General features: G+C 47.2%; 1 protein-coding gene across 1 annotated transcript in view; it reads right to left on the bottom strand.

Moving 5' to 3' along the window:
• The window catches only part of ATRN (attractin), a 176,162-nt gene that overhangs the window by 88,691 nt on the left and 60,227 nt on the right, over nt 1–27,244 (bottom strand). The window contains exons 5-13 of the mRNA XM_056855209.1: nt 25,178–25,383; nt 23,737–23,905; nt 22,035–22,125; nt 20,445–20,688; nt 18,260–18,443; nt 15,985–16,139; nt 12,151–12,235; nt 8,191–8,411; nt 1,008–1,129 (exon numbers count right to left, since the gene is read on the bottom strand). Of these exons, the coding sequence (XP_056711187.1) occupies nt 1,008–1,129; nt 8,191–8,411; nt 12,151–12,235; nt 15,985–16,139; nt 18,260–18,443; nt 20,445–20,688; nt 22,035–22,125; nt 23,737–23,905; nt 25,178–25,383 (1,477 nt within the window). The remainder of the gene's footprint in view (nt 1–1,007; nt 1,130–8,190; nt 8,412–12,150; nt 12,236–15,984; nt 16,140–18,259; nt 18,444–20,444; nt 20,689–22,034; nt 22,126–23,736; nt 23,906–25,177; nt 25,384–27,244) is intronic.

The raw sequence follows: 27,244 nt of genomic DNA on the forward strand, positions 1-27,244 counted from the left end.
CTAGCCTGGCCCATCCAGGTCAGGGCATAATAACGGTGTGCCGTCAAGTCACAGCTGACTTATGGTAAGCCCACAGGTTTTCAAGGCAAGAAACATTCAGAAGTGGTTGGCCATTGTCTGCCTCTGGGTAGCAACCCTGGACTTTCTTTGGGGGGTCTCCCATCCAAGTACTAACCAGGGCCGACCCTGCTTAGCTTCCGAGGTCTGCTTATCTTCCATGCAGGTCAGGGTCATGATTAAGTGCCATCAATTCACAAGTGACTTACAGCAACCCCGTAGGGTTTTTAAGGCAAGAGACATTCAGGAGTGGTTTGCCATTGCCTGCCTCTGCATAGCAGAGGTGGTCTTGGTGGTCTCGCCCATCCAAATACTAACCAGCGCTGATCCTCCTTAGCTTCCCAGATCTGGCAAGATCAGGTTAGCTTGGCCCATCCTGGTCAAGGCAAGAGATATTCAGGGGTGGTTTGCCATTGCCTGCCTCTGCATAGCAGAGGTGGTCTTGGTGGTCTCGCCCATCCAAATACTAACCAGCGCTGATCCTCCTTAGCTTCCCAGATCTGGCAAGATCAGGTTAGCTTGGCCCATCCTGGTCAAGGCAAGAGATATTCAGGGGTGGTTTGCCATTGCCTGCCTCTGCGTAGCAACCTTGGTGGTCTCCCATCCAAGGACTAATCGGGGTCGACCCTGCTTAGCTTCCGAGATCTGACCAGATCAGGCTAGCCAGGTTAAAAGCTTTGAAACAGCATCCCACCCATCTCTCAGCTAGCTTCTACTGGACCCGCTGGCTTCTGTGCCACAGCTGTATTCTTCTGCGCTGCCCCCTGTCCACGCCAGCCTCTCCTCCCCCTTCTGGGATCAGCGGCTGCTGAGTTAAGGAACCCGAGAAGCCCACTCAACAGAACTACGGCTCTGCTTCAATTGAGGCAGCTGCAGGGACCAAGAAGCGCAAAACCCGAGAAGCCCGGGACAGGTGGGGCGGCTTTGAAGCGGAGAGCGGGAAATGTTACCTGGTCCTCCGAGCAGTTGCTCTGCCTCGAGACACACTGGTCGGTGCACCAGTGGCACCAGTTGGTGTTTGCTGTGCAGCTGTGGCAGTCAGTGATCTGATCGCACTTTTCTTGGTCTGCAACTGGCAAAGAAAAAATAACCCCGCATGACCAAACGCAAGCGTTTCCTGTCAGGACCCTAAGAGGTTCGCTCGCCCACCGCATAGCGTCGAGGGCAAGCAACAGATGCGCTGAACCAGAGCTTGTTTCCCCAAAAAGGGGAATAACTGTGTACAGACGGCAGGCAGGGGCTCACAGAATCCAAAGCTCTCCCATACTGAGCTGCCCCTTGGGACGGGAGAACGGGGCCAACTGCCCCGGCCATGCAGCTTTGACAAAGAAGCTTTGCCAAAGAAGCTACAAGAAGAGTTGGTTTTTATAAGCCGACTTTCTCTGCCACTTAAGGGAGAATCAAACTGGCTTACAATCGCCTTCCCTTCCCCTCCCCACAACAGAGGTAGGTGAGGCTGAGAGAGCCCTAAGAGAGCTGTGACTAGCCCAAGGTCACCCAGCCGGCTTCATGTGGAGGAGTGGGGAAACCAACCCGGTTCACCAGATTAGCCTCCGCCGCTCCTGTGGAGGAGTGGGGAATCAAACCCGGTTCTCCAGATCAGAGTCCACTGCTCCAAACCACTGCTCTTATCCACTACACCACGCTGGCTCTCTTCCACGTTGTCTCTCTACCAATCTTCCTCAGGGGCTAATTCTGTGCAGGGTCTGCCACAGATGACTGGTAGTGGCTGGGGGCTGGATACACAGAATCTGTAGAATGGGGTGATTGAGGGCAGCTTGGCAACAGTGGTCTTGTCAGGTATGGGCTGCTAGGCTCCAGCTGGGGCAGAGGATCTCTCACACCCGAGCCCCGCACTCCGCCACCAATCAGCTGGCTGGTGGGGGGACTTACTGGCAGCGAGGGAGGCCTATCCCAGCATCTCAGCAACCTCTGCTAGTAACGCAGTGACGTCATTTCCTGTACACGTTAGAAGTGACGTCATCTCATCACTGACAATGCGGGACGCTCGCATATTTTGGTGAAAACTCTATGGTAAAAGCGGCTTCTACCCTGACCTGGATGGCCCAGGCTAGCCTGATCTCGTCAGATCTCAGAAGCTAAGCAGGGTTGGCCCTGGTTAGTATTTGGATGGGAGACCACCAAGGAAGACCAGGGTTGCTGTGCAGAGGAAGGCACTGGCAAACCACCTCTGTTAGTCTCTTGCCATGAAAACCCCTCAAAAGGGGTCGCCTTAAGTCGGCTGCGACTTGAAGGCACTTTACACACACAAAAGCGGCTTCTACCATAGAGTTTTTGCCCCACGTTGGTGGCAACGCAGTGGTGTCACTTGCAGTGTGCACCGGAAGTGATGTTACCATATCACCATCAACGTCCCTGGGTCACTGGACTAGGCCTCCCTGCATACCTCAGTTGCCAGAGGATACCTGGAAACCCCTCATGATGTTATGGATGGGGAAGAGGGAGGAGCTTGTTCCAGGCCCCGTGGCGCCTCCAGGACGGCCCTCCTGCCATACAAAAAAGAAATCCCTCTACACCTTAAGCTAGTACGTCAGAAAGCAGAATTCTAGGTTGGATTTTTGCCTCCAGTTGGGGGGGATCCCCCCACTGCTTGGTATGGAGAAGCATTCCATCATGCGAGTAAGTTCCCCATCTGCAGGTCTCAGATAGTGCAGCCCTGACACAGGTTGGCCACGTCTGTGAGAACAGGGCCTTAAGAGTACACCGAACAGCCCCCCGAAAGCCCTCTGGTGGTTACACTAACTGCAGAGGGTGTAAAGAAGCATGTTAAACTTACTGATTCACAATACAGCCTATTCATGGTTCCATCTTACTTATTTCTTAAAATATTTATAGCCTGCATTTCCCCTTAGCTCAAGGCAGCTTATAAGTAGCAATTAATAGCTTGCAGATTAAAACCAAATTAAAAACCTCACATACCTGGGGCTGCCAACTTCCAGGTAGTACAGGAATACAGCTGTAAATAATGCCAAATATATTCTGCCTTTACAGTATGTGGTGATATGACCACATATCACCACATGTGGTCATATCACCACATATGGTCATATCACCACATACTGTAAAGGTATAGCCAGAATATATTTGGCATTATTTACAGCTGTATTCCTGTACTGAATTTCTCATCCTTTGATAATTGTACAGAGGTGTCTGATTTTTCCTTCAACTTCCAGGTAGTGGCTGGAGATTCCCCGCTATCACAACTGATCTCCAGGCAACAGAGATCAGTTCCCCTGGAGAAAATGGCTGCTTTGGAAGGTGGACTTTATGGCATTGTACACCCCTGAAGTCCCTCTCCAATCCCCACCCTCCTCAGGCTCTGCCCCCGAAATCTCCGGGTATTTCCCAGCCCAAAACTCGCAACCCTATACATACCTCCCCCTTCACCCCAAAAAGATGTCTGGTGGCATCTCCCAGTGCACACGATACTCCACATGTTGCCTTGTGCACATCTTCCCCATAGGGGTGCAATGCTCAGGCAACTATTTGATTAGCTCAATCAATCAAAAAGCTACCCCTGTGAGGGCACGTTTATCAGGTAGTGGATTTTTAAAAAACGCTGTGCTTATTTTTAATAACAAGTACTGAACAAAAGCTGCAGGTAGCAAGTGCAAACCTACAGCTTTATCATAGGCAAACTGGGACATAAATGTACGTAACAAATAAAGTATGTCAAAGAGACACCCCTGTTTCGCACTTCCAGGAAGGAAACACCTCTAAAATGTTATGACACATCAACAATGGAACACCAACAACAAAGGAGCGGGGGAACCTTACCCTAAAAACAACAGAATTAAGTACCCAATGGTCAAGAAAGAACTCAACACCCAAGGCCAAAGATTATACAATATAAAGGTTATGTCAATCCAAACTATGTATATATTTATTACAAGCTAAAATCAATAACATTTATAAGGCTCTGAAATAGCCTACCAAACCAACATGCTCATGTACACATACAACACAAATAGACATAAAATAACAAAATTAGACTTTGGCCAAACGCGTTTTGATTTTTTTGGGGGGGGGAAATATATACACACACACACACACACACAAATTGGAAACTGATCCCCATGTATTTTTCCCTCTTAAATGAGATGTTCTATTTCAGCCACAAATAAAATTGTCAAAATCTCATAGCCATAAAAATATCTCAAAGTCTGGAGTAGTTATGAAGTATTAGGGTCAGACCCCCCCCCAATATAATTTCTCATTGTCCATCCCATTTCCTGGGAGTGGAATTTTGTGGATATTAGCGGGCTGCAGTGGGTTCAGGGAGGACAGAAAGTTTCCTTTTGCCTACGGGAAATCCACGATGGAGCCAATCCAGTATCTGTAAGTATACGCCCTCCCTTTAGAACTTCTTTTACAAAAACTGATTGACCCAATCAATTAAAACGAATATGTTCATAGAATCACCAGAAAACATTTCATTTTGAGACAGGGGTTGTCAGAACTGTACCCAGAGCCCCACACATCCTGCCTCACACTTTCTAACACTGAATTGTCCTTTTTCATGGCAGCAGGGCAATGATGTTATACTCTCAATGAACTCTGTGCTATGAGCAAGGTATTTCTCTTCTTTTCTTTTCAAGATTAATTTAGATTCTCATTTGTATGCGAAGCTAAGAGAGTGAACAGCACTTGGTCCTCATTTTGCGCTCAATCGCTCGTTTTGCTGTCCACTCGCTGAACCTGGAGAGATGCTTTTGGATACAGTCCGCTTGAACTTAAGAACATAAGGAAGGCCCTGCTGGATCAGACCCAGGCCCATAAAGTCCTGCAGTCTGCTCACGCGGTGGCCAACCAGGTTATCTCTAGGAAGCCCCCAAGCAAGACGGCTGCCGCAGCATTGTCCTGCCTCTGTTCCAAGGGACCCAATATAATAGTGTTGAGTTTAAATTCGAAAAAGATCGTGATCTAGTGGATTATGGTTCACACACACAAACAAAGGACTCTGAACATGTAGCTTTCTTTTAACTGAACAAATGTTTACTTATTATAGGGAAATAACAACTGTCATGTCGCTTATAGTTTGAGGAAGAAGCGTTTATACATAGCCAGTCTCTCTCAACTACTCAAAACGGCAGTTTAACTGCTGCTTCTTGGAATCCAGCAGAATGTCACATGACCAACTGACCAAACAACACTGGCTGTTACCATACATGGAACGAGAAATGCCTGATGTTCGAGCTGTTTCAGAAAAGGAAAAGGCACTAGATATCATACTGCAAATATACGCAAGTTACTGGAGAATACGAGATAATTTCAGAAGAAAATCAGCTTGTGTTTCATAGATTACAGCAAAGCTATTGACTGTGTGGATCAAGAAAAGCTATGGCTGGTTTTAAAGGAAATGGGTGTGCCTCTACATCTGATCGTTTTGATGCGCAATCTGTACTCTGGACAAGAGGCCACAGTAGAGAACAAAATATGGAGAAACGGAACGGTTTCCAATTGGCAAAGGTGTCAGACAAGGATGTATTTTATCTCCCTATCTCTTCAATCTATATGCAGAACATATAATTAGGAAAGCTGGATTAGATTTAGATGAAGATGGAGTGAAAATAGTAGAAAAGACACTGTTCCACAGTATCAAACGCAAGCTCTGCTCTCGCTACTTATCCCGACTCCGTATCTTGAACAAACAACTTCAACAGCACCATCCCAATTCTGATCTATCAGTGAGGAAGACCTACACTGTTTATCTCCCTGTCATGAAAAACTTCCATTTATTTCTATCCACTGCTTTCTGTTTGCAATAAGTTAACTGATCCATAAGATGAACAGTCCTCTAACCCTGTGTCTGCAACTTTAATTTAGAAGTGTTGGGTGAGGGGCTGTATTAAAGGATATCTATAGCATCGACTGCAGAGGTCCCTAACATGGTGCCCGAGCGTGTGATGGCGACCGCTGACAATGCTGGCTCATGATGGTGAGCCAGATTGGTGTAGTGGTTAAGAGCGGTGGAGTCTGATCTGGAGAACCGGGTTTGATTCCCCACTCCTCCACATGAGTGGTGGACGCTAATCTGGTGAACCAGGTTGGTTTCCCCACTCCGCCACATGAGCCAGCTGGGTGACCTTGGGCTAGTCACAGTTCTCTTAGAGCTCTCTCAGCCCCACCTACCTCACAGGGCGTCTGTTGTGGGAAGGGAAGGAGATTGTAAGCCAGTTAGAGTCTCCCTTAAGTAGTAAAGGAAGTTGGCATATAAAAACCAATTCAAGTATGAGTCCCCCATACAGAAGCCATGCTGGCTCTTCCTCAGCAAGTCTTTTCTGCATGCAACCACTGGACTCTTAATAAATGTCTTTCTATCCATTTACTTGAGACAGAAAGTAACCTGAGGGGGGGGGGGGCTGTGGCTCAGTGGTAGAGCATTTGCTTAGCATGCAGAAGGACCCATGTTCAATCCTCGGCATCTCCAGTTAAAGGGACTAGGCGAGTAGGTGATGTGAAAGACCTCCACCTGGAGAGCCTGGAGAGCCTGGAGAGCCTCCGCCTGGAGACCCTGGAGAGCCGATGCTGGTCTGAGTAGACAATATTGACCTTGATGGACCAAGGGTCTGATTCAGTATAAGGCAGCTTCATGTGTTCAATCCCCCAAAGTTAGCCCAACCTGGCTTAATATTGTGGGACGATGATGAAGTATTTCTAAAACACGCACTTTGCTAGAACAAAAAAAGATACTTTACTCATTATCAGGTTTATTTTTGGCATTGCAATAAATATTAAACCTGTTAATGAATAGAGTATCTTTTTTTGTTCTAGTAAAGTTAATTTCTTTCTAATAGTTTATTTTTTGGCATTATGATAAATAATAAACTGTTAGAGTGAAATTAATTTTCAAAAAAACGAACTACCGACATCCCTGCTGAATGATGCTTGAAGTTATGCCTCAAGAATAGTACGAGGGAGTAAAGAAATATTTTAAATACGAAGTGGCCAGCAGAAGATCTGCCAGGGGATGAGCAGCCCCCAATCCATCCCTTGACAATGAAAAACACCCTAATGAAACGTGGGGGGAGGGGGGGAATCAGCGGACGTCTACGCAGGGGCATTCTGGACAGCTGGGGCTTGGAAATCTCCCAGAATTACAACTGCCTCCCAGACAACAGAGATCAGTTCCCTTGAGAACAAAATGGCAGCTCAGGAGGGCAGACGATATGGCGTTATCCCCCACTGAGGACCCTCCCCTCCCTACGCCTCACCCTTTTCCAGGCTCCACCCCCAATTCTCCAGAACTTTCCCAACCCAGAGTTGGCAACCCTAAACAACAGGCAGCCAATGGACTCTATCTCACTAGCGTGCAACACCTTCCAAGGCCCCAATCCAAGGAAATGATCTTGCATAAAAGCCCCAGTGATATTCCCGAGAGCGCAGACTGGACTGGTGTAATAAGGCAGCTTCATAGGCTGGGCCAAATGACGATTGACAAAAGAGGATGGTTTAGAACTCAGGAGCGAACAAAATAATCTCTCGTCTTCTTGTGCCAGAGAGGATCTTGCATAACGCACACTTAAATTGTGGAACTCCTTGCCCCAGGGTGTGGTGATAGCTGCCAACTTGGAAGGCTTTAAGAGAGGAGTGGATATGTTCATGGAGGAGAGCACTATCCGTGGCTACTAGTCAAAAAGAACACTAGTCATGATGCATACTTATTCGCTCCAGGATCAGAGAAGCATGCCTATTATCTTAGGTGCTGTGGAACAGAGGCAGGATAATGCTGCTGTAGCCGTCTTGTTTGTGGGCTTCCTGGAGGCACCTGGTTGGCCACTGTGTGAACAGACTGCTGGACTTGATGGGCCTTGGTCTGATCCAGCAGGGCCCTTCGTATGTTCTTATGATCCGCTCAGAATTTGCTGGCATGTATTCAGTCAATCAAACACTCTATCATAGGTCCACAAAACAGCCAAAGTAACAACATTATCCACAGGCTCAGGGGTAACTGGGCAGAAGTTCCCAGGTTCAATCCCCAGCACCTCCAGTTAAAAGGACCAGGCACAGCTGCTGCCAGTCACAGTAGACAATACTGACCAAGATGGACCGAGGGTCTGATTCAGTATAAGGCAGCCTTGTGTTCAGCAGAGAAGGGTATGCGATACCTACCTGACCAGGAAGGGCATTCCTCAATTATCTTTTGCTGGTGATACTTCGTGGCCAGTTCCCACGGGAGACACTGTGGGATGGAGCCATTCCACACGCACCGGATCCCGGGGCCTGCCTGCGAGCAGGCAGTCTCGTTGCTGTACGCTTCGCAACTCTCTGGTGTGTACTTCACAACGTCGCTCAACAACAGGCTATTGAAGCCCCCAAATATGTGCATGATGCTAACCAAAAAGAAGAAAATAAAAATTAGTAGATCTTTGGGTTATTGGTTACTTAAAGTAGGCAGCGCCCTGATCTGGATGGCCAGGGATAGCCCGATCCTGTTAAATTATGGAAGAGAAGGAGGAGGAGGAAAGTTGGTTTTATATGCTGACTTTCTCTACCACTTAAGGGAGAGTCACCTCCTCTTCCCCTCCTCACAACAGTCACCCTATGAGGTGGGTGGGGCTGAGTGTGACTAACCCAAGGCCACCCTGCTGGCTTCATGTGTAGGAGGGGGAAACAAATCCAGTTCACCAGATTAGCCTCCGCCGCTCATGTAGAGTGAGTTCTCCAGATCAGAGTCCACTGCTCCAAACCACCACTCTTAACCACCACACCACACTGGCTCTCCAAAGTAGTGTCGGACCTGGTTAGTACTTGGATGGGAGACCATTAAGGAAATCCAGGGAAAATACGAAGAGGTGGGCAATGGCAAACCACCTCTGTTCACCTCTTGCATTGAAAACCTGACAAGGTTGCCATAAATGGTCAAGGTTGCCATAAGTCGGCTGCAACAACACTTTTCACCACCAAGATAGGTGGGTGCTGCCCTGGATGGCCCAGACTAGAGCTATCTTGTCAGCTCTCGGAAGCTAAGCAGGGTTGGCCCTGGCTGGTACTTGGAGGGAAGACCACCAAGGAAGTCCAGGGTTGCTACGCAGAGGCAGGCAATGGCAAATATCCTCTGAACATCTCTTGCCTTGACCTGGATGGCCCAGGCTAGCCCAATCTCGTCAGATCTGGGAAGCTAAGCAGGTCAGTCCTTGCTGGCACTTGGAAGAGAGACCACCCAGGAAGTCCAGGGTTGCTACACAGAGGCAGGCAATGGGAAAACCACTACTTTTTGTCTCTTGCCTTGATAAACCTATAGAGATACTAGATGAAGCTAAGCAGGTTGGCCCTGGTTAGTACTTGGAGGGAGACCCTCAAGGAACAAGCAATGGAAAATCAACTCTGTTCACCTCTTGTATTGAAAACCTGACAAGGTTGCCATAAATCAGCTGCGTCTTGACAACGCTTTCCACCACCAAGATAGGTGGGTGCTGACCTGGATGGCCCAGGCTAGTGGGAGGTTTCTGGGGCGGAGCCTGAGGAGGGCGGGGTTTGGGGAGGGGAGGGACTTCAATGCCATAGAGTCCAGTTGCCAAAGTGGCAATTTTCTCCAGGTGAACTAATCTCTATTGGCTGGAGATCAGTGGTAGTAGCACGAGATCTCCAGCCAGTACCTGGAGATTGACAACCCTACGAAAGAGTTTGGGATTAAGGAAAGGTCCCTACTCTAATCACAGAGGGAAGGAATATCTCTGAGGAAAGAGGTATTCCTGGCCCAAGGATTGCAAGAGAATCACTTTAAGCGTTGTTAAGTAATTCTACAGAGAGAAAAAGGAAGGGAGAATCTCCACACTTCCAACTTTCTCTACCACTTAAGGAAGAATCAAACCAGCTTACAATCACCTTCCCTTCCCCTGCCCACAACAGACACCCTGTCAGGTAGGTGGGGCTGAGAGAGCTGTGACTAGCCCAAGGTCACCCAGCTGGCTTCATGTGTAGGAGTGGGGAAAACAACCCGGTTAAGCAGATTAGCGTCCACTGCTCATGTGGAGGAGTGGGGAATCAAACCTGGTTCTCCAGATCAGAGTCAAACCACTCTTAACCACTACACCACGCTGGCTCTCATCTGGCAGTATCTGGCAGATCTCCAGTGGCTAATCAGAAGCTCTGTTGGCCCCACCAATTCTTGAAACACTTGGCGGGCACCAGGAAAGGTGCCAGGGGATCATTGCCACATTGGGAACCCCTGCTTTCCAGGATGTATTCTACCTACAGACGTCCTATTTTCTTCCAGAATAATTTTTAAAGGGCAGAGATCGCAGAACAATTTTGCCGAGCATTCCCTGCGCTGAATGAGTTTTTCTTTAAAAGCAGAATCCGAGGAGTATGAAAAATGTGTGCGTGTAAAACAAAATTCAAGCAGTACAGATTAAATGAAGGACAGTTGTTGAAGTCAAGTGCGGTGCAGCAGACGGAAGAAAGGGTTCACAAAGGGGCCAACAGTAACAAAGAGAAGCAAGCGGATCCTTTTCACCCAAGAGAAGATTTAAGGCAGAGGCCCTCGGAAAAGCGATAAAACGGCGGTGTTATGATAGGAGGTACATTAGCCAGCGAATGGGGTGGAAAAGCCGAGTTGGAAGCTGTTGTTCAAAGCGAGGAGGAGGAAGGAAGGCAAAACCCAACGAGCTAAACAATCATGTCTCAAAACTAATAAAAGTATGTCTGTATAATTAACCCGTGGAGCTCATTACCAAGGGAGGATAATAGAAAGGAAATTAGAATAACTGGGAATTAAAAGTGGGCGGAAGGAGGAAACAAGTACAAAGGGCCAGATTCGGAAAGGATGTTGCACAGAAGTGTTAGGCCGGGGCAGGAAATGCACGACAAGAGCATCAAATCCCACATGTATATGGCCACATGTCTATGACCATCAGTTTGATACAGACTGCTATGCACTCCATCTAAACTGCCGTGGACAACAGATGTGCGATCGACACCCGGTTCAGATGCTTCTCTTCTCTCCCCCCACACTTCCCCTTTAGACATAAGAAATTTGCCACATTTTAAGCAGCCCTCACACATTACACAATGACCATCTGGGCATTCACAGAAGCCCTTCTAGCATCCATGTGCTCCCATGAGCAATTCAGCACTGGAAATCTCCACAACTGTTTTGAACGGTGGTTCTATGCAACACGTTGCACCCGACATGTGGTGGCGGAATGTGCTCCCAAGTCACAGCCGACTTATGGCGACCCCATAGCGTTTTCAAGGCAAGAGATGTTCAGAGGTGGTTGACCATTGCTTGCCTCTGCGTAGCGACCCTGGGCTTCCTCGGTGGTCTCCCATCCAAATCCTAAACACGGCTGACCTTGCTTAACTTTCAAGATAGGGCTAGACAAAACCATCCAGGTCAGGATGGAGACGATCAGAGGCGGTTGGCCATTGCCAGCCTCTGTGCAGCGACCCTGGACTTCCTTGGTGGTCACCCATCAAAGAACTAACCAGGGCTGACCCTGCTTAGCTTCCAAGATCTGATGAGATCGGTCTAGCCTGAGCCATTTAGGTCAAGGCTGAGACAAAAAGAGGTGGTTTGCCCTTGCCTGCCTCTGTGTAGCAACCCTGGACTTCCTTGGGGGGGTCTCCCATCCAAATACTAACCAGGGCTGACCCTGCTTAGCTTCCCAGATCTGGCACCCAACACAGTTGTTAATAAAAGAAGCAACTAACATGACTGCCATGTTAGATGGCTGATTCCATCTTTTGTGTTTTACACGTTACACTTAGTGCACATGTGCCTACAAAGTTTTGCAAGTAATTAAGCAACATTGTTTATGGTACTTGTGTGTGTGGTTTTAACTGAATTTTGGGAAGGGCCTGGGTCTCTGGGGGGCTCCTTCCTCCACCTCCCATGCGCAGCAGCACCAGGAAATTCACAGTGGCCGAGGCTGGGGCTGGAAAACTACCCCAAGAACCAGAGCAGGAGCAGCACTGCCGCAAGTGGGTGCACCACGGCCTCTACAAGCTTCCCCGGAAAACCGCGACTTCCCTGAACGGTCCATTAAGAAATAGAGCCTGGCAGACGCGCCCCCTCTCCCCACCCCACCCTTTCCACCAAACACACCAGAAACTATCTTGCACACTTACTTGTTGTTGAGCACGGCCGAATGTCCAAACCTGTTGATGTCGTGGGGGAGATCGGGTCGAGGAAGCACGGACCACCGGTCGCAAGCTAGAATGAAAGCAAACCCTGTTTCAAAGAGGTTCTTTTCCAGTGCATCAATCAGCATTTCAGGCAGGCAACCTCTTTGTGTTTTTTCCAAAAGAAACTACGACGATTCAGGAATCACCCATACTGAAAAAGAGATGCACTTGCTATTCCAAAGAGCACAGGAAAAAATGTTTAAATATTGCAGAATGCATGAGTTCAGGTGCCATTTCCTAAGGACACCTGACATTACATAGCTGCAGTGATTTCGACTCTTCTCCAACGTGCATGCAGAGCATTTTTTTTAAAGCCTGCCCTCGGGGAAAGGCATTTCGGCATGAGAAAGAATTATTAAATCCAGAACGTTGGTTGTTCATGCAGTTGTACGAAATACTCCCCCCATCCTCAAGTGATTTATTTACTTTGTTTATACCCCACCTTTCTCCCCAACGGGAACCCAAAGTGGTGTACATCATTCTCCTCTCCTCCATTTTATCCTCACAACAACCCTGTGAGGAGGGTTAGGCTGAGGATGCGCAACCAGCTTAAGGAACCATTAACACTGTTGTCTTGCAGTTATCGTTCTGGATGAACGCTGCAGCTGGGCAAGCTGGGCATCAAGGCAAGAAGGAGGAATGTCACTTAGAGGAGGGCAGGGAGCTGTTCCTGTTGGCAGCAGAGGATAGGACTCGCAATAACGGGTTTAAATTGCAGAAAGGCAACAGTTGGATATTAGGATTTTTTTTTTTACAGTAAAAGTTGTTTGACAGTGGAATGGGCTGCCTAGGGAGATGGTGAGCTCCCCCTCACTGGCAGTCTTTAAGCAGAGGCCGGACAAGCACTTGTCAGGGATGCTCTAGGCAGACCTTGCATTAAGCAGGGGGTTGGACTAGATAGCTTGTATGACCCCTTGCAATTCTGTGATTCTATTATTCTAAGAGTGCAGTTAATGCACTGTCAAAACAGAAGACGGGTTTTCCTTCTCTTTCCTTCTGACCTAATATTTAGGTACACTGTTTGACATTAACTTTCCCGGCTTCATGGGTAATTTCTGCCCCTCTGCTATGAAGCTGAAGAAAATGTGAAGCCATCTCAAATAACTAAAACCAACACTCTTGGAAGACAAGGATGAATTTATAATCCTTAAAGTTATTAAATGGGATTATTTGGGGCTAATTTCCTGTCAAGAAAAATCAAGCCTTCCTTCCTTATTGATCAGCATCTTCAGGAGGAGAGAAGAATATCTAGCCTGACTGGAGAGGAGACAACTGAGAGGTGATATGATAACCATCTTAGAATCATAGAGTTCATTTATACCCTGCCTTTCTTCGCAGTGGAGACCAAAAAAGCTTACATCATTCTCTTCTTCTCCTTTTTATCCTCACAACAACTCTGTGAGGTAGGCTAGGCCGAAAGCATGTGTCTGGCCCAACATCACCTAGTGGCCTTCCATGGTAGACTGGTGATTTAAATCCGGGTCTTCCAGACCCTACTCTGAAGCTCTAACCGCTACACCACACTGGCTTCCATAGGTGAGTCAGGCAAGTCAGGTGGTATGAAGTTACCCAGTGGTTGGTGCCAAGCCTGCCCCCAATGAGACTTCCCTCAAAGGCCAAAACAGCCCTGCAAAGGGCCCTGCTCCCTCTCCTACATTTTACTGACAAAAGCCAAGCCTAGCAACTGACTCCATTATTTAAAGCTACAGGCGTTCCTTTTATCATTTTGGGTTTTTTAACCTCCCCCACCCCCCGGGGATTCTTTTTTAAGTTTCAGATTTTTCTGCAAACTTGGGGTGTTTTCCAAGTTTGTCCAAAGATATTTATTGCCCACTCACAGCTCCCATCACCAAATTTAAGTATCCTCAGATTTGGAAGATTTGTATATAGATGATATTCAGAACATTTTATTGTCTATGCTCCCTCTTTGGCTGGAAATCAAATATAAGTGGGGGAATGCAAATGGCTCCGAAATTGCTAAGAATTATTTCCTTCCTGACCTTTGGATTAAACCAGCTTTAGATTTATAGCTCAGGGATCCACAAGAATGTATTCCTGTGTACCACAGATAAAAGGCTTGCTTTTTTAAATAAAACATGCCCCCGTTCGCAGAAAAACAGCTTCAGTATTTCAATACACCCCGTTGCAGAAGACGGCCGTGCAGCTAACAATGGCGTTACCGTGAGGGGCCTCTGATCATTTTCAAGAGACGCCTAGCGCTTTAAAAGTATGCATCAGCCCGGACAGACGAGACAACTGAAGTTCTCCAGCAGAAAAGGATTAATAAGTGCGATTGCTGTGCTAGGACTTTTGGGCAAAATGAATCGTTTGAGGAGCCCGGGAATTAAGGCAAGGTTTCCACGAAGCAAGGGGCTGAGGAAAATAAGATATTGATTTTATTCCTAGTGTGTACAAACCGTGCCTCGTTCTGCTGCAAGCCGAGAAGGCTGCCGAGAGTGGGTTTGTTCAATGCTGCCCTCTTCTGGCCATCTAAGTCTAATGATGATCGGTCAAACCAGCCCCCCCCCCCCCGTAAGCAACCTCAAACCACAGGTGTGCCTAAGAGAGCTCTGCCTCTCCTGACTGGCACGTAGACCAACTCTGCACCCACATCTTCAAGTACCGTCATATAGAGGATGGTGCCGAATTGTTTTCTGTTGCCCCAGAAGGTCGGACCAGAGCCAACGGACTGAAATTAAATCAAAAGAGTTTCCGTCTAGACATTAGGAAGAACTTTCTAACAGTTAGAGCGGTTCCTCGGTGGAACAGGCTTCCTCGGGAGGTGGTAAGCTCTCCTTCCCTGGAGGATTTTAAGAACGGCCATCTGTCAGCAATGCTGGTTCTGTGACCAACTCTATTATTCCATGATTCTAGGTTGTTAATGAAAGAACCCTACAGGCTTGGCATGACGGACCATGGGATCGAGCGGCCTCCTTGCCCACAGTGGCGCAAGATGGAAGAGGGCAGGAAAGGTGGACACTGGTGTGCCGTCACTGACCAAACTGTTCTTTTGGGGCTTAGGAAGGAAATGTACGACCTTTACAGACAGATCCAATTAGCCCTGAAGCAGACCGGCACCCATCCACCCAAGGGGTACAACATTGAACATGATTTTTCAAGGATGTCACATGAACACAAGAAGCTGCCACATACTGAATCAGACCCTTCGTCCATCTAAATCAGTATTGTCCACTCAGACCGGCAACAGTCTGAGGCAGCTTTATGTGTTCTGCTTTGAGGGTAGAATGGCAGAACAGTGACCTCTACTGGAGGGCAGGAATTTCTACGTTTAGCTTCAGCTCAAGTGGCAAATGCTAGTACTGCTTTGGGTGGCAACTGGACGTGGAAGAAGAGCAGAAAAAAGGAAAGGTGTGACTGGCGGAACCCCCTCTGAAGCACACTGAAAGCCAATGTGGTGTAGTGGTTAAGAGTGGCGGACTCTAATCTGGAGAAACAGGTTCGATTCCCCACTCCTCCACATGAAGCCTGCTAGGGGACCTTGGGCCAGTCACAGTTCTCTTGGAGCTCTCTCAGCCCCACCTACCTGACAGAGTGTCTGTTGTGGGGAGGGGAAGGTGATTGTAAGCTGGTTTGATTCTTCCTTAAGTGGTAGAGAAAGTCGGCATATAAAAACCAACTCTTCTTCTTCTTCATTAACAGAGATCCTGCATTAAAGTGTCAGTGGTTAGCCGAGCCCCCAGTTGGAGCTACAGTTCATATTTGGACATCAGCTTTCACGAGGAACAAAGTTTAATGCCACATCTGAAAAGCACTTACCTATGTCATATGCCATAAAATCGGAAGAAAAGCATTTAGCACCGTGGCTCATAGACGTGTCGTTGTGTGTGTTCCCCCCAAACACCAGCATGGTTCCACTAATGATCACAGCGGAATGCAAGTATCGGGAAAACTTGCTGTCTTTAAGAATTATCCTGTGTAAATTTAAAAGGGGGAAAAAACAAGAATGGATTTCATATACTACCATCTCCTAAATCACATAGGGTAAGCAGGATCTCCATTTCAGAGATAATGCAGAGTAGGATGGTAAAAAGATTCAATGTGAGCAAGTGTAAACTGATGCATACTGGGGCAAAAAAATCCCAACTTCACATATATATTGATGGGATCTGTGCTGGCAGCGACAGACCAAGAAAGGGATCTTGGGGTGGTAGTGGATAGCTTGATGAGGATGTCGACCCAGAGTGCGGCTGCTGTGAAAAAGGCAAATTCCATGCTGGCCATAATTAGATGAGGAATAGAGAATAAAACTACTTCTATCATACTGCCCTTGTACAGATCTATGGTGAGGCCACACTTTGAATACGGTGTACAGTTCTGGTCACCACACCTAAAAAAGGATATTGCAGAGCTTGAGAAGGTGCAGAAAAGAGCAACCAAAATGATCAGGGGACTGGAGCAACTGCCCTATGAGGAGCGGTTAAAACGCTTAGGGCTGTTTAGCTTGGAAAGGTGGTGGTTAAGGGGAGACATGATCGAGGTATATAAAATTATGCATGGTATGGAGAGAGTGGATAGGGAGAAGCCTTTCTCCCTGTCTCATAATACTAGGATATGGGATCATCTGCTGAAGCTGTAGGGTCAGAGATTCAAAACAGATAAAAGGAAGTATTTCTTCACACAATGTCTAGAGGAACCTGGCTGGCCACTGTGTGAACAGACTGCTGGACTTGATGGACCTTGGTCTGATCCAGCATGGCCTTTCTTATGTTCTTAAAGGCCTCAGGATCAACCACCAGCTGTCCCCAACTAAGTCCTTGTCCATAAAAGCAATATTTCCAAGGTACCCTTGTACAAATTTGGCCGTGTTGACAATCAGATATATTGATAATGAGGATAAACACATCTCCGGTTTTTTAAAAGACATATTTACCCTTCTGTTAGAAATTTAAATACATAAGCCCTGCCCACTTTAGAAACTATCTGATTTTTTAACATTTTAATGGTTAAGAACACATCTTATAAAATGATAAATTTTTGTTCTCCCTGCACAGCCACTTTTAGCTTTCTTAGCCAATCATGTAGAGAGGTCCACAGAGTCTCTGTTTACAAGCTACATCTAATTCTCGGTGTGATCAATACATTCCAAAGCGTTTCTACTTTATCTCTTGTGAGCAGACTCTTTCGAACACCCTACCACAACGGAGGAAAAGGTCAGAAAGTACATAGCCGCAACATTCATTACAGCAACCATGCTTTCCCAGCGAGACATTTCCAATTTTCTCTTCAAATTTAATTCAGTTCACAACAGACTAGCACCAGCTCAACTGCTAGTATTCTTCAGTTGGTCACTAAAGGCTGTAAGCTCTGAATTGGAAATATATATATATATATATATATATATATATATATATTCTTTATTTAATTCGATTTGTGTCTAGCCCTCCACCCCGACTGAAGCCAGGCTCAGGGCAGCTGACATCATTAAAACAACATAAATATCATCATATATTCTAATTGTCAAGTTGGCCAAATCTGAGGATACTTAAATCAGTGACTGGAGCAAGACAGATCTTTCTACAAACGTGATAAATGCTCCTGGTTTGCAGAAAAAATGTAAAATCTTGTTCTAAAAAAAAATAGACTTGGAGGGGTTAAAAAAAAATGATACAAGGAGCACCTACAGCTTTAAAAAATGGTAGACATTCAGTGGCAGGGAAAGGGGAGAGGATATGGGGGTTGCCAGGAGGAGAGAAAGGGGAAATAATGTGGGGAGGGGTATACGGGGGAAAGTGATGTCTCCCCCCCACCCCGAGTCTTTGAGAGTTCCCTACCATGCAAGTGGGCCCTGCCCCACACAACTGGGCCATAGTCTTTCTAGGTAGAGGCAGATGGGGGTCAAGAAGAAGACAGAGAGTCAGATAGGTAGGTTTGCTGTTTGGTGGGAAGGCGTGAAGGAAGCAGGAAAAGGGGACCAGCTGTGGCGGCTTTCAGGGAAGGGGAAGAGGAACAGTGAGGGAGGGGGAAATGAGGTGCCCCTTCTCGTTGTGGGTCCCCCACTTGCATGTGTGTGTGCACCTCCACATACACCTACCAAGTGTGACTGTTAATTTCAAACTTGTATAAATCATCAGTCAGCCTGTACTTGCTGGCAGTGAAGGCCTTGTAACCACCATGGGTGTAGATCGACTTGGTGTTCGGGTCGTAAACGCTGCTGTGGCCATATCCCCCTTGCACCAACGCGCCGTCTGTTTGCAAGATACTCCACGTATTGGTTGCTAAGAGAGAAAGACAGGCAAATATGAAGCAGCCACGCTCGACACTCGGGAGTCCTACAATCCAACGCCAGAACCCTTCGGTTCTCGTAGGTTATCCGGGTTGTGTGACCGTGGTCTTGGTATTTTCTTTCCTGACGTTTCGCCCACAGCTGTGGCAGGCATCTTCAGAGGAGTAACACTGAAGGACAGTGTCTCTCAGTGTCAAGTGTGTAAGAAGAGCAATATATAGTCAAAAGAGGGTTGCGTTTGAGCTGAGTCTTTGTCCTGCAAAGTATTGAAGGTAATGTGCTAATCATTGTCCTGTAAGTATCAAGATAATGTGCTAATGAGGGTGTGGTATGTTAATGTGGAACCATTGTATCCTGAAGGTTTTCAGGACAGGAAGCCAAGCCTTATTCATTCTTAAACTCTCTTCTTTTCTGTTAAAGTTGTGCTGATGTTTATGAGTTTCAATGGCTTCTCTGTGTAATCTGACAAAATAGTTGGTAGAATTGTCCAGTATTTCAGTGTCTTGGAATAAGACCCTGTGTCTTGTTTGGGTCAGTCTATGTTCAGCCACTGCTGATTTTTATGAGTTTCAATGGCTTCTCTGTGTAATCTGACAAAATAGTTGGTAGAATTGTCCAGTATTTCAGTGTCTTGGAATAAGACCCTGTGTCTTGTTTGGGTCAGTCTATGTTCAGCCACTGCTGATTTTTCAGGTTGGCCAAGTCTGCAGTATCTTTCATGTTCTTTTATCCTTGTTTGTATGCTGCGTCCCGATGTAATGTTGTTCACAACTGCAAGGTATAAGATATACTCCTGCAGAGGAGAGAGGGTCTCTTTTGTCTTTTGCTGATCGTGGCATCTGTTGTATTTTCTTGGTGGGTTTAAACACTGTTTGTAGGTTATGTTTTTTCAAAAGTTTCTCCATCCTATCAGTGACTCCTTTAATAAATGGCAAGAATACCTTTCCTATGGGAGACTGTTTTTCCTGAGTTTTCTGATTTTTGTTTGGTTTAATGGCTCTTCTGATTTCATTTCTGGAATAGCCGTTTGCTTGCAGTGCGTAATTTAGATGATTAATTTCTTCCTTGAGAAACTGTGGTTCACAGATCCGTCTTGCACGGTCCATTAATGTTTTGATTATTCCTCTTTTCTGTTGGGGGTGGTGGTTGGAGTTTTTGTGTAAGTAGCGATCTGTGTGAAACTTACTTGTGTAAGTAGCGATCCGTAAAACAAACTTTCAGTTAGGTCACAAGGTCTACCGGAAACCAACTCACAACAGCACAACTTTAACAGAAAAGAAGAGAGTTTAAGAATGAATAAGGCTTAGCTTCCTGTCCTGAAAACCTCCAGACTAACAAAGACTACAGTCCACAATAGCCATGCGGATTAGCTTTGGATAACAGATCATTTCAGGATGCAATGGTTCCACATTAACATACCACACCCTCATTAGCACATTATCTTGATACTTACAGGACAATGATTAGCACATTACCTTCAATACTTTGCAGGACAATGACTCAGCTCAAACCCAACCCCCTTTTGACTATATATTGCTCTTCCTACACACTTGACACTGAGAGACACTGTCCTTCAGTGTTACTCCTCTGAAGATGCCTGCCACAGTTGCTGGCGAAACATCAGGAAAGAAAATACCAAGACCACGGTTACACAGCCCAGATAACCTACAAGAACCGATGAACTCTGACCGTGAAAGCCTTCGACAATATTTTGCCAGCACCCTTCTCTCCATCGGATACCCTGGTGGTCCCTTCCAGCTCTATGATTCTATGTTGTGGCAGCAGATGAACCTACAGAGGAGGAGAACCAACCCGAGGCACAAATAATGGAGACCCATTGTGCATGTGACTTTCTCAAGATACATTAAGGGGGTCAAGGAGTTTGGGAACAGCAAAAACCAAAGGTGCAGGGAGACTGCATAGCTCCCACTTGGGTTGGAAATTCCCCTTTACAAATGACAGATGGAGAGCCTCCGTCCAGGGCAATACCTACCCAGATTGTATTCCTGCACGCTGCTGATGTACCCATAGAGAGAGCAGTGCCCGAAGATGACCATCATCACGACGGTGCCGTCGTCCTTCGTGACAATGTGTGCCGAATGGCCGACGACTGCATACTGCTCTTTAGCTTTGGGGACCACTTGAACCCAGGACTGGTTGGCGATGTGGAATACCCACAGCTCATTGGTCACATTCCCTGTTTCGTCTATCTTGCCTCCGTACATGTAGATTTTATTCTGGGGGGGAAAGTATGGTGTGTTTTGTTTTTGTTTTTAAATTAAAAATGCACTGAATAAAATAGGTGAGCCAATACAGGAACACTCAGAGCCTGAAGTGCTGAAGCACCCGAGTAAATGCAAGATATGGTACGACAGGCACATATGCGCAAGTGCAACTGTGATTGGTGCACATGCCTGTCTGCCAGCACATTTCAAGAACCACAGATAGACTTTGACGCAACCCGGCTTCACCCACACATTTATTAGTAAACATACAGCATGACAGGTTGAGAAACAGACCATACTGTGAAGAATGGCATTCTGGCCAGAGATTGTTACATACTGCATTTTTAAAATTAGCAATAAGGATTCGGTTCTTCACTGTCTTCAGGAACATGATAAGGAAGAAAACAGGGGTCTGCAGTGGGGGCGGTGGAGCAGAAATTGCTACCATGGCTAAATACAAGCTCCTGTTTCTTAAGAACTACGAAGGAAGTACTTCGGCAGATCGGATCCCTAAAGAAAGGCCCCACCCCTCACCCTCCCTCATAGAGGAGGGGGCTGTACCTCAGGGATAGAGCATCTGCTTGGCATGCAGGAAGCCCCAGGTTTGATCCCAGTCAAGGAAAATGATTGGGTAGTGGGTGATGTGAAGGACCTCTGCCTGAGACCCTGGAGAGCTGCTGCCAGCCTGAGTAGACAATACTGTCCTCAATTAGACCAAGGGTCTGATTCAGTAGAAGGCAGTGTCATTTAGGAAGGACCCACAGCTCAGTGGTAGAGCACCTGCTTGGCATGCAGAAGGCCCCAGCTTCAACCCCCAGCAACTCCAGTTAAAGGGACTAGGCAAGTAGGTGATGTTTAAGACCTCTGCCCAAGACCCTGGACAGTGGTTGCCAGTCTGAGTAGACAGTATTGACCTTGATGGACCAAGGGTCTGATTCAGTGTAAGGCAGTTCATGTGTTCATGTGGTGTCCTTGGAGGGAGGGGCCATGGCTCAGTGGTAGAGCATCTGCTTGGAATGCACAAGGTCCCACGTTCAATCCCTGGTATATCCAGCTGAAAGGGCCAGGCAGTAGGTGATCTGAAAGACCTCAGCCTGAGACCTGGAGAGCTGCTGCCAGTCTGAGCAGACAATACTGGACTTGATAGACCAGGGGTCAGATTCAGTAGAAGGGCAGATTCCTGTGTCAATCCTGTAAACCCATACATTGGTCTGCCCACCTTGGTCACCTGTCTGGCCTAACAGGGATGGGTGTGACGGGTGCATTTACTGCTTTGCCAGGGAGATGACATTTACCCAAGACAGAGCCAGAACACAAAGGAGACCAGAAGCACGACGCCAAGAACAAAAGCCACTTACTTCGTGCAGGGCCACCGAATGTCCGTATCTGATCACGACGGCATTTATGCTGCTGTTCAAAGGCAGCCATTCCTTGGTCACCAGGTCATACCTGTGCAACGGAGGGTGGCAAAACACATGGGTGCGTACTTTAGCACTCCTGTACAAAGCTGGTATTTACACTTCTGAATGCAAAAGGGAGAACACAGGAAACCAAGAACAAATGCCGAAAAGGTTGCACATAAACAAAAAACACACAAATCATACAGACACAGATTTGGTAATGACAACTTTGATAAAGTTAACTGCTACCTGTTTGTGTGTGTGTGTGTGTGTGTGTGTGTGTGTGTGTGTGTGTGTGTGTGTGTGTGTGTGTTTTAAACAGGATGGACGCTTACCACGTTCTTTAAGTATTCATTTTAGAAACGTGGTGTAGTGGTTAAGAGCGGTGGTTTGGAGACTGAGCTGGAGAACCGGGTTTGATTCCCCACTCCTCCACATGAGCGGTGGATGCTAATCTGGTGAACTGGGTTGGTTTCTCCACTCCTCCACATGAAACCATCTGGGTGACCTTGGGCAAGTCACAGCTCTCTTCGAGCTCTCTCAGCCCCACCTACCTCACAGGGTGTCTGTTGTGAGGAGGGGGAGGGAAGGTCATCATAAGCCAGTTTGATTCTTCCTTAAGAGGTGGAAAAAGTCGTCATATAAAAACCAACTCTTCTTCTGCTGCTTCTTCATTAAACCTTCCTTACCTGGAACCCCAGTGCTTGGAAACTTGCTATACACAGAGCTGCGTGGACAACCACCCACCATGGAAGAGCTAGATTTGAGTCCAGTAGCATCTTAGAGACAAACAAGATTTCCGGGGTAGAAGCTTTTGAGAGTCAAGCTCCCCTTCATTAGATTCAAGTAGGAATGGAGATCCCTGGGCCCTTTTATCCCAGCCAGGAAGTGGGAGGGGTGTTGCAAAAAAAAAAAGGGGGGGGGAGTCAGGTTGTAGAGGTACAAAGCAAAACACAGTCGGCTTGATTAGACCACCTTCTGACTGGGATATAAGTGCTCAGAGATCTCCATTCCCTGATTTCATCATTTATGTGTTATACTGTGATTTTTATCATGCATGTTTTAAATTATTAGCTGCCTCAGGGCCTTTGTAAGAGCAGAAAGGCAGGATATAAATTTTGTAAATTATTTTATTATTATTATTTCTACTTGTATATGATGAAGAGAGCTTCACTCTTGAAAGCTTACACTCTGGAAAAACTTTGTTGGTCTCTCAGATGTTACTGGACTCGAATCTTGCTCTTCTACTGCCCACTTTCTAAAAACACTTGGCAGGCACCAGGAAAGGAGTTGGTGGGCTCCATGTTGGGGACCCCTGCTCTAAAATATCCCATGATTCCTAACCACTTCCTGCATCTTCCCCATCCTTGCACAGACCTAGGCTAGGTTGGAAACCATCTCTGGAAGAAGGAGAATAACTTAACCATGCCTCACATGCAAGATAGACTGAATAGGCTGGCAGCACCAAGGTGGATGGCTGATCCGCGGGATGCCCTGGGAGAGAATCCATGGCAGCAGGGTAGGGCAAAACAGTGTTTAGGCAGCCAGTGCAAGGCACTCTAACGATAAGAGCATAGTCACGTGAGATCAGCCCACACACAAAACCAGGTCCTGTTTAAAACTTGGAAAATAATTTAAAAAACCTTTGCATTTTACTCACGCCAAAACCATCTGGGAATCCGTGTGATTGAACATGTAACCGCCAACCACCCACATGATATCATCTTGGACCACGGCTTTATGAGATGCTCTGGGAAGTTTGGGGACGTGGAATTCCTCGCGAGTCCAAAATGACTTGTTCGCTGGGACCGGAATCGAGCAGTCAGTACCTGGGAGGGAAAAGATGCCATTACACATACATAAAACAAAACTCTACGTTTACTGTCGAAGGCTTTCACGGTCAGAGTTCATTGGTTCTTGTAGGTTATCCAGGCTGTGTAACCGTGGTCTTGGTATTTTCTTTCCTGATGTTTCGCCAGCAACTGTGGCAGGCATCTTCAGAGGAGTAACACTGAAGGACAGTGTCTCTCAGTGTCAAGTGTGTAGGAAGAGTAATATATAGTCAGAAAGGGGTTGGGTTTGAGCTGAATCTACGTTTACTATTAGCGTACAGAATGTGATATAAATATGTACACCTTCGAATACATATTTACAGCTTAGAGGCTTAAAACCATCGGCATCGCTACTGCGATGTCACGGAACGCTCACAAGTATTATTCCCACAACGAAAGTGTCAATCACAGTGAGCTGCAGACTCTACCAGAAGCTCAGAGAAGCCAGTGTACAATTGCTTCATTCTTCAGCTGTCTACAGTTCTACTATACTGTCCACTGGTGAATTGGGCTGAGGAGGCACACACATGCCTATTATATTAGGTGCATTGGAACACAGGCAGTATAATGCTTCTGCAGTCGGCTTATTTGTGGGCTTCCTAGAGGCAAATGGTTGGCCATTGTGGGAACAGACTGCTGGACTAGCTGGGCCTTGGTCTGATCCAGCATGGCTTGTCTTATGTTCTTATGAGAACAGGACTATCCATGGCCACTAGTCAAAATGGATACTAGTCATGATGCATACCTCTTCTCTCCAGGATCAGAGGAATATGCCGGTTATATTAGGTGCTGTGGAACATGGGCAGGATAATGCTGCTGCAGTCGTGTTGTTTGTGGGCTCCCTAGAGGCAAATGGTTGGCCACTGAGTGAACAGACTGCTGGACTTGACGGGCCTTGGTCTGATCCAGCAGGGCTTGGCTTATGTTCTCATGACCTCTTCAGGTAGGCCACTCCACAAGGCGGGAGCCACAACAGGGAAAGCACGAGTACGGGCATTTGTTGATTTTGCCCATTTGCAGGTTGAGGACATGAAGAGGCCAGAAAGAAGAAGAAAGAGGCAAGGGTTTCAGACTAGCACAGTAAGAGACACTTGCTCTAAGACAATAAGCAATTTTTTTGCAGCCACATCTCTAAACTTCAGAGGTTTCCAGAGTATAAGCTTCTAACAGGTACACACACAAAACCCCCACAAACATTATGAGGCACTGTATCTCTCAAGCATGCGATGTTCAGTCAGGAGATCTTAATCACAGCAGGGCATGACCTACCTTGCCAGCCGGAGTGACACTCGCACCCCTGGGTGCCGTTTGCACCGCAGCGCCCTCTGTCCGGGAAGCCGCAGTCTTTGGGGCAATGAGGAACGTCGCAGGCGTCTCCTTTCCAGTGCTCCAGACACTCGCATTCCACCACCTTGCTACTGTTGCTGGGCCTGCACTCCCCTCTGCCCGAGCAGTCCTGGGGGCACACGTTGATGCTGCCAAGAAGACAGAAGGGACCATTTTAAAACACTCCTCGGCTCCGGTTTGGGCAACAGAAAGGCTGACGCTGAAGGGTTTTAAGTATTGGAAGGGCTGTCACTTAGAGGAGGGCAGGGAGCTGTTCCTGTTGACCATCACATACTCTCAGATGTGGGCAGAATGGACCGGATGCAGAGTGATGAGGATGACCGGGGGCCCGGAGACTGAGCCCTACGAGGAAAGGCTGGGGGACTTGGGAATGTTCAGTCTGGAGAAGAGGAGGTTGAGGGGGGACAGGATTGCTCTCTTGAAGTATCTGAAGGGCTGTCACTTACAGGAGATCAGGGAGCTGGTTCTGTTGGCAGCAGAGGGTAGAACTCGCAACAATGGGTTTAAATTGCGGGAGGAGAGGTACTGGCTGGATATTAGGAAATATTTTTTTACAGTAAGAGTTGTTTGACAGTGGAATCAGCTGCCTAGGGAGGTGGTGAGTTCCCCCCCAATGGCAGTCTTTTAGCAGAGGCTGGACAAGCACTCGTCAGGGATGCTCTAGGCTGATCCTGCATTAAGCAGGGGGTTAGACTAGATGGCCTGTCTGGCCCCTTCCAACTCTATGATTCTAAGCAATGACCAAGTTGTGTTCTCAAGTCAGGATGGCAAAAAGGTCACTTTTTCTCTGGCCTTGTAAAATATGTTTCTGGGGACCAGGGGACATTAAGCCTTCTGAAGGATCTCACAGCAAGATGTTCTCGTGTAGGTGGCACAGGGCAGGTGGAGCACAGAGAAAGGAGTAGCAGCCATGACTAGAATCACAGCCTTACAGGAGGATCGGTTTACACAGTGGCAAGAGCTGATGGTGGAGCTGCTTTTTCAATGGCCTTGGCCATGAGGTAGCTGGCTAGGCTGAGGAACTTCAGACAGCCCTGCTGGACAGGAAGGCCACATTCTGTTTCTTCAGCCTTCTGAGAATCAAGGCAGGTAGAAGAAGAAGAGTTGGTTTTTATACCCTGCTTTTTCTTTACCTTTAAGGAGTCTCAAAGCAGCTTACAATCGCCTTCCCCTCCCCCAAACAGACACCTTGTGAGGTTGGTGAGGCTGAGAGAGTTCAGAGAGAGCTGTGACTAGCCCAAGGTCACCCAGCCGGCTTCATGTGGAAGAGTGGGGAAACCAACCCAGCCCACCAGATAGGAGTCCGACGCTCATTTGGAGGAGTGGGAAATCAAACCCATTCTCCAGATTAGAGTCCAGGCAGAGGACTGGGGAAACAAACCCGGTTCTCCAGATTAGAGTCCACCGCTCTTAACCAATCTGCCACGCTGGCTCTCTCTACTGCTGTGCGCTCCCTTTCAATAAAACCCTTATGCAGTGGCACGGGGTGAAATACCAACTGCGGCCACAAGATGGTACTGCAGATTTTAGAATGTTATGCTCAGAAGCGTTTCACGGGAGTCCGGGAAAAGAATGGTGGACCGCTTTGGGTTGCAACTTTGTACTTTTGGGTTTCGATTTGGTCTCTCCTGGCTTCCAGAGAAAAGGTCTTAAAAGGTCAGGGTGCAGAATTAGAAGCTGCTTTTAAATAAGAGGACTTCAGAAGAAGCCGACCTATATGTTAAATTGTGGAACTCCCTGCCCCAGGATGTAGTGATGGCTGCCAACTTGGAAGGCTTTAAGAGGGGAGTGGACATGTTCATGGAGGAGAGAGCTATCCATGGCTACTAGTCAAAATGGATACCAGTCATGATGCATACCTTCTCTCCAGGATCAGAGGAGCATGCCTATGTTCCAAAGCATTACGTGCTTTGGAACACAGGCAGGATAATGCTGCTGCTGTCGTCTTGCTTGTGGGCTTCCTAGAGGCACCGGGTTGGCCACAGTGTG

The sequence above is a fragment of the Euleptes europaea genome, chromosome 9 (assembly GCF_029931775.1).
Source record: "Euleptes europaea isolate rEulEur1 chromosome 9, rEulEur1.hap1, whole genome shotgun sequence".
In the NCBI taxonomy this organism is placed as follows: domain Eukaryota; kingdom Metazoa; phylum Chordata; class Lepidosauria; order Squamata; family Sphaerodactylidae; genus Euleptes; species Euleptes europaea.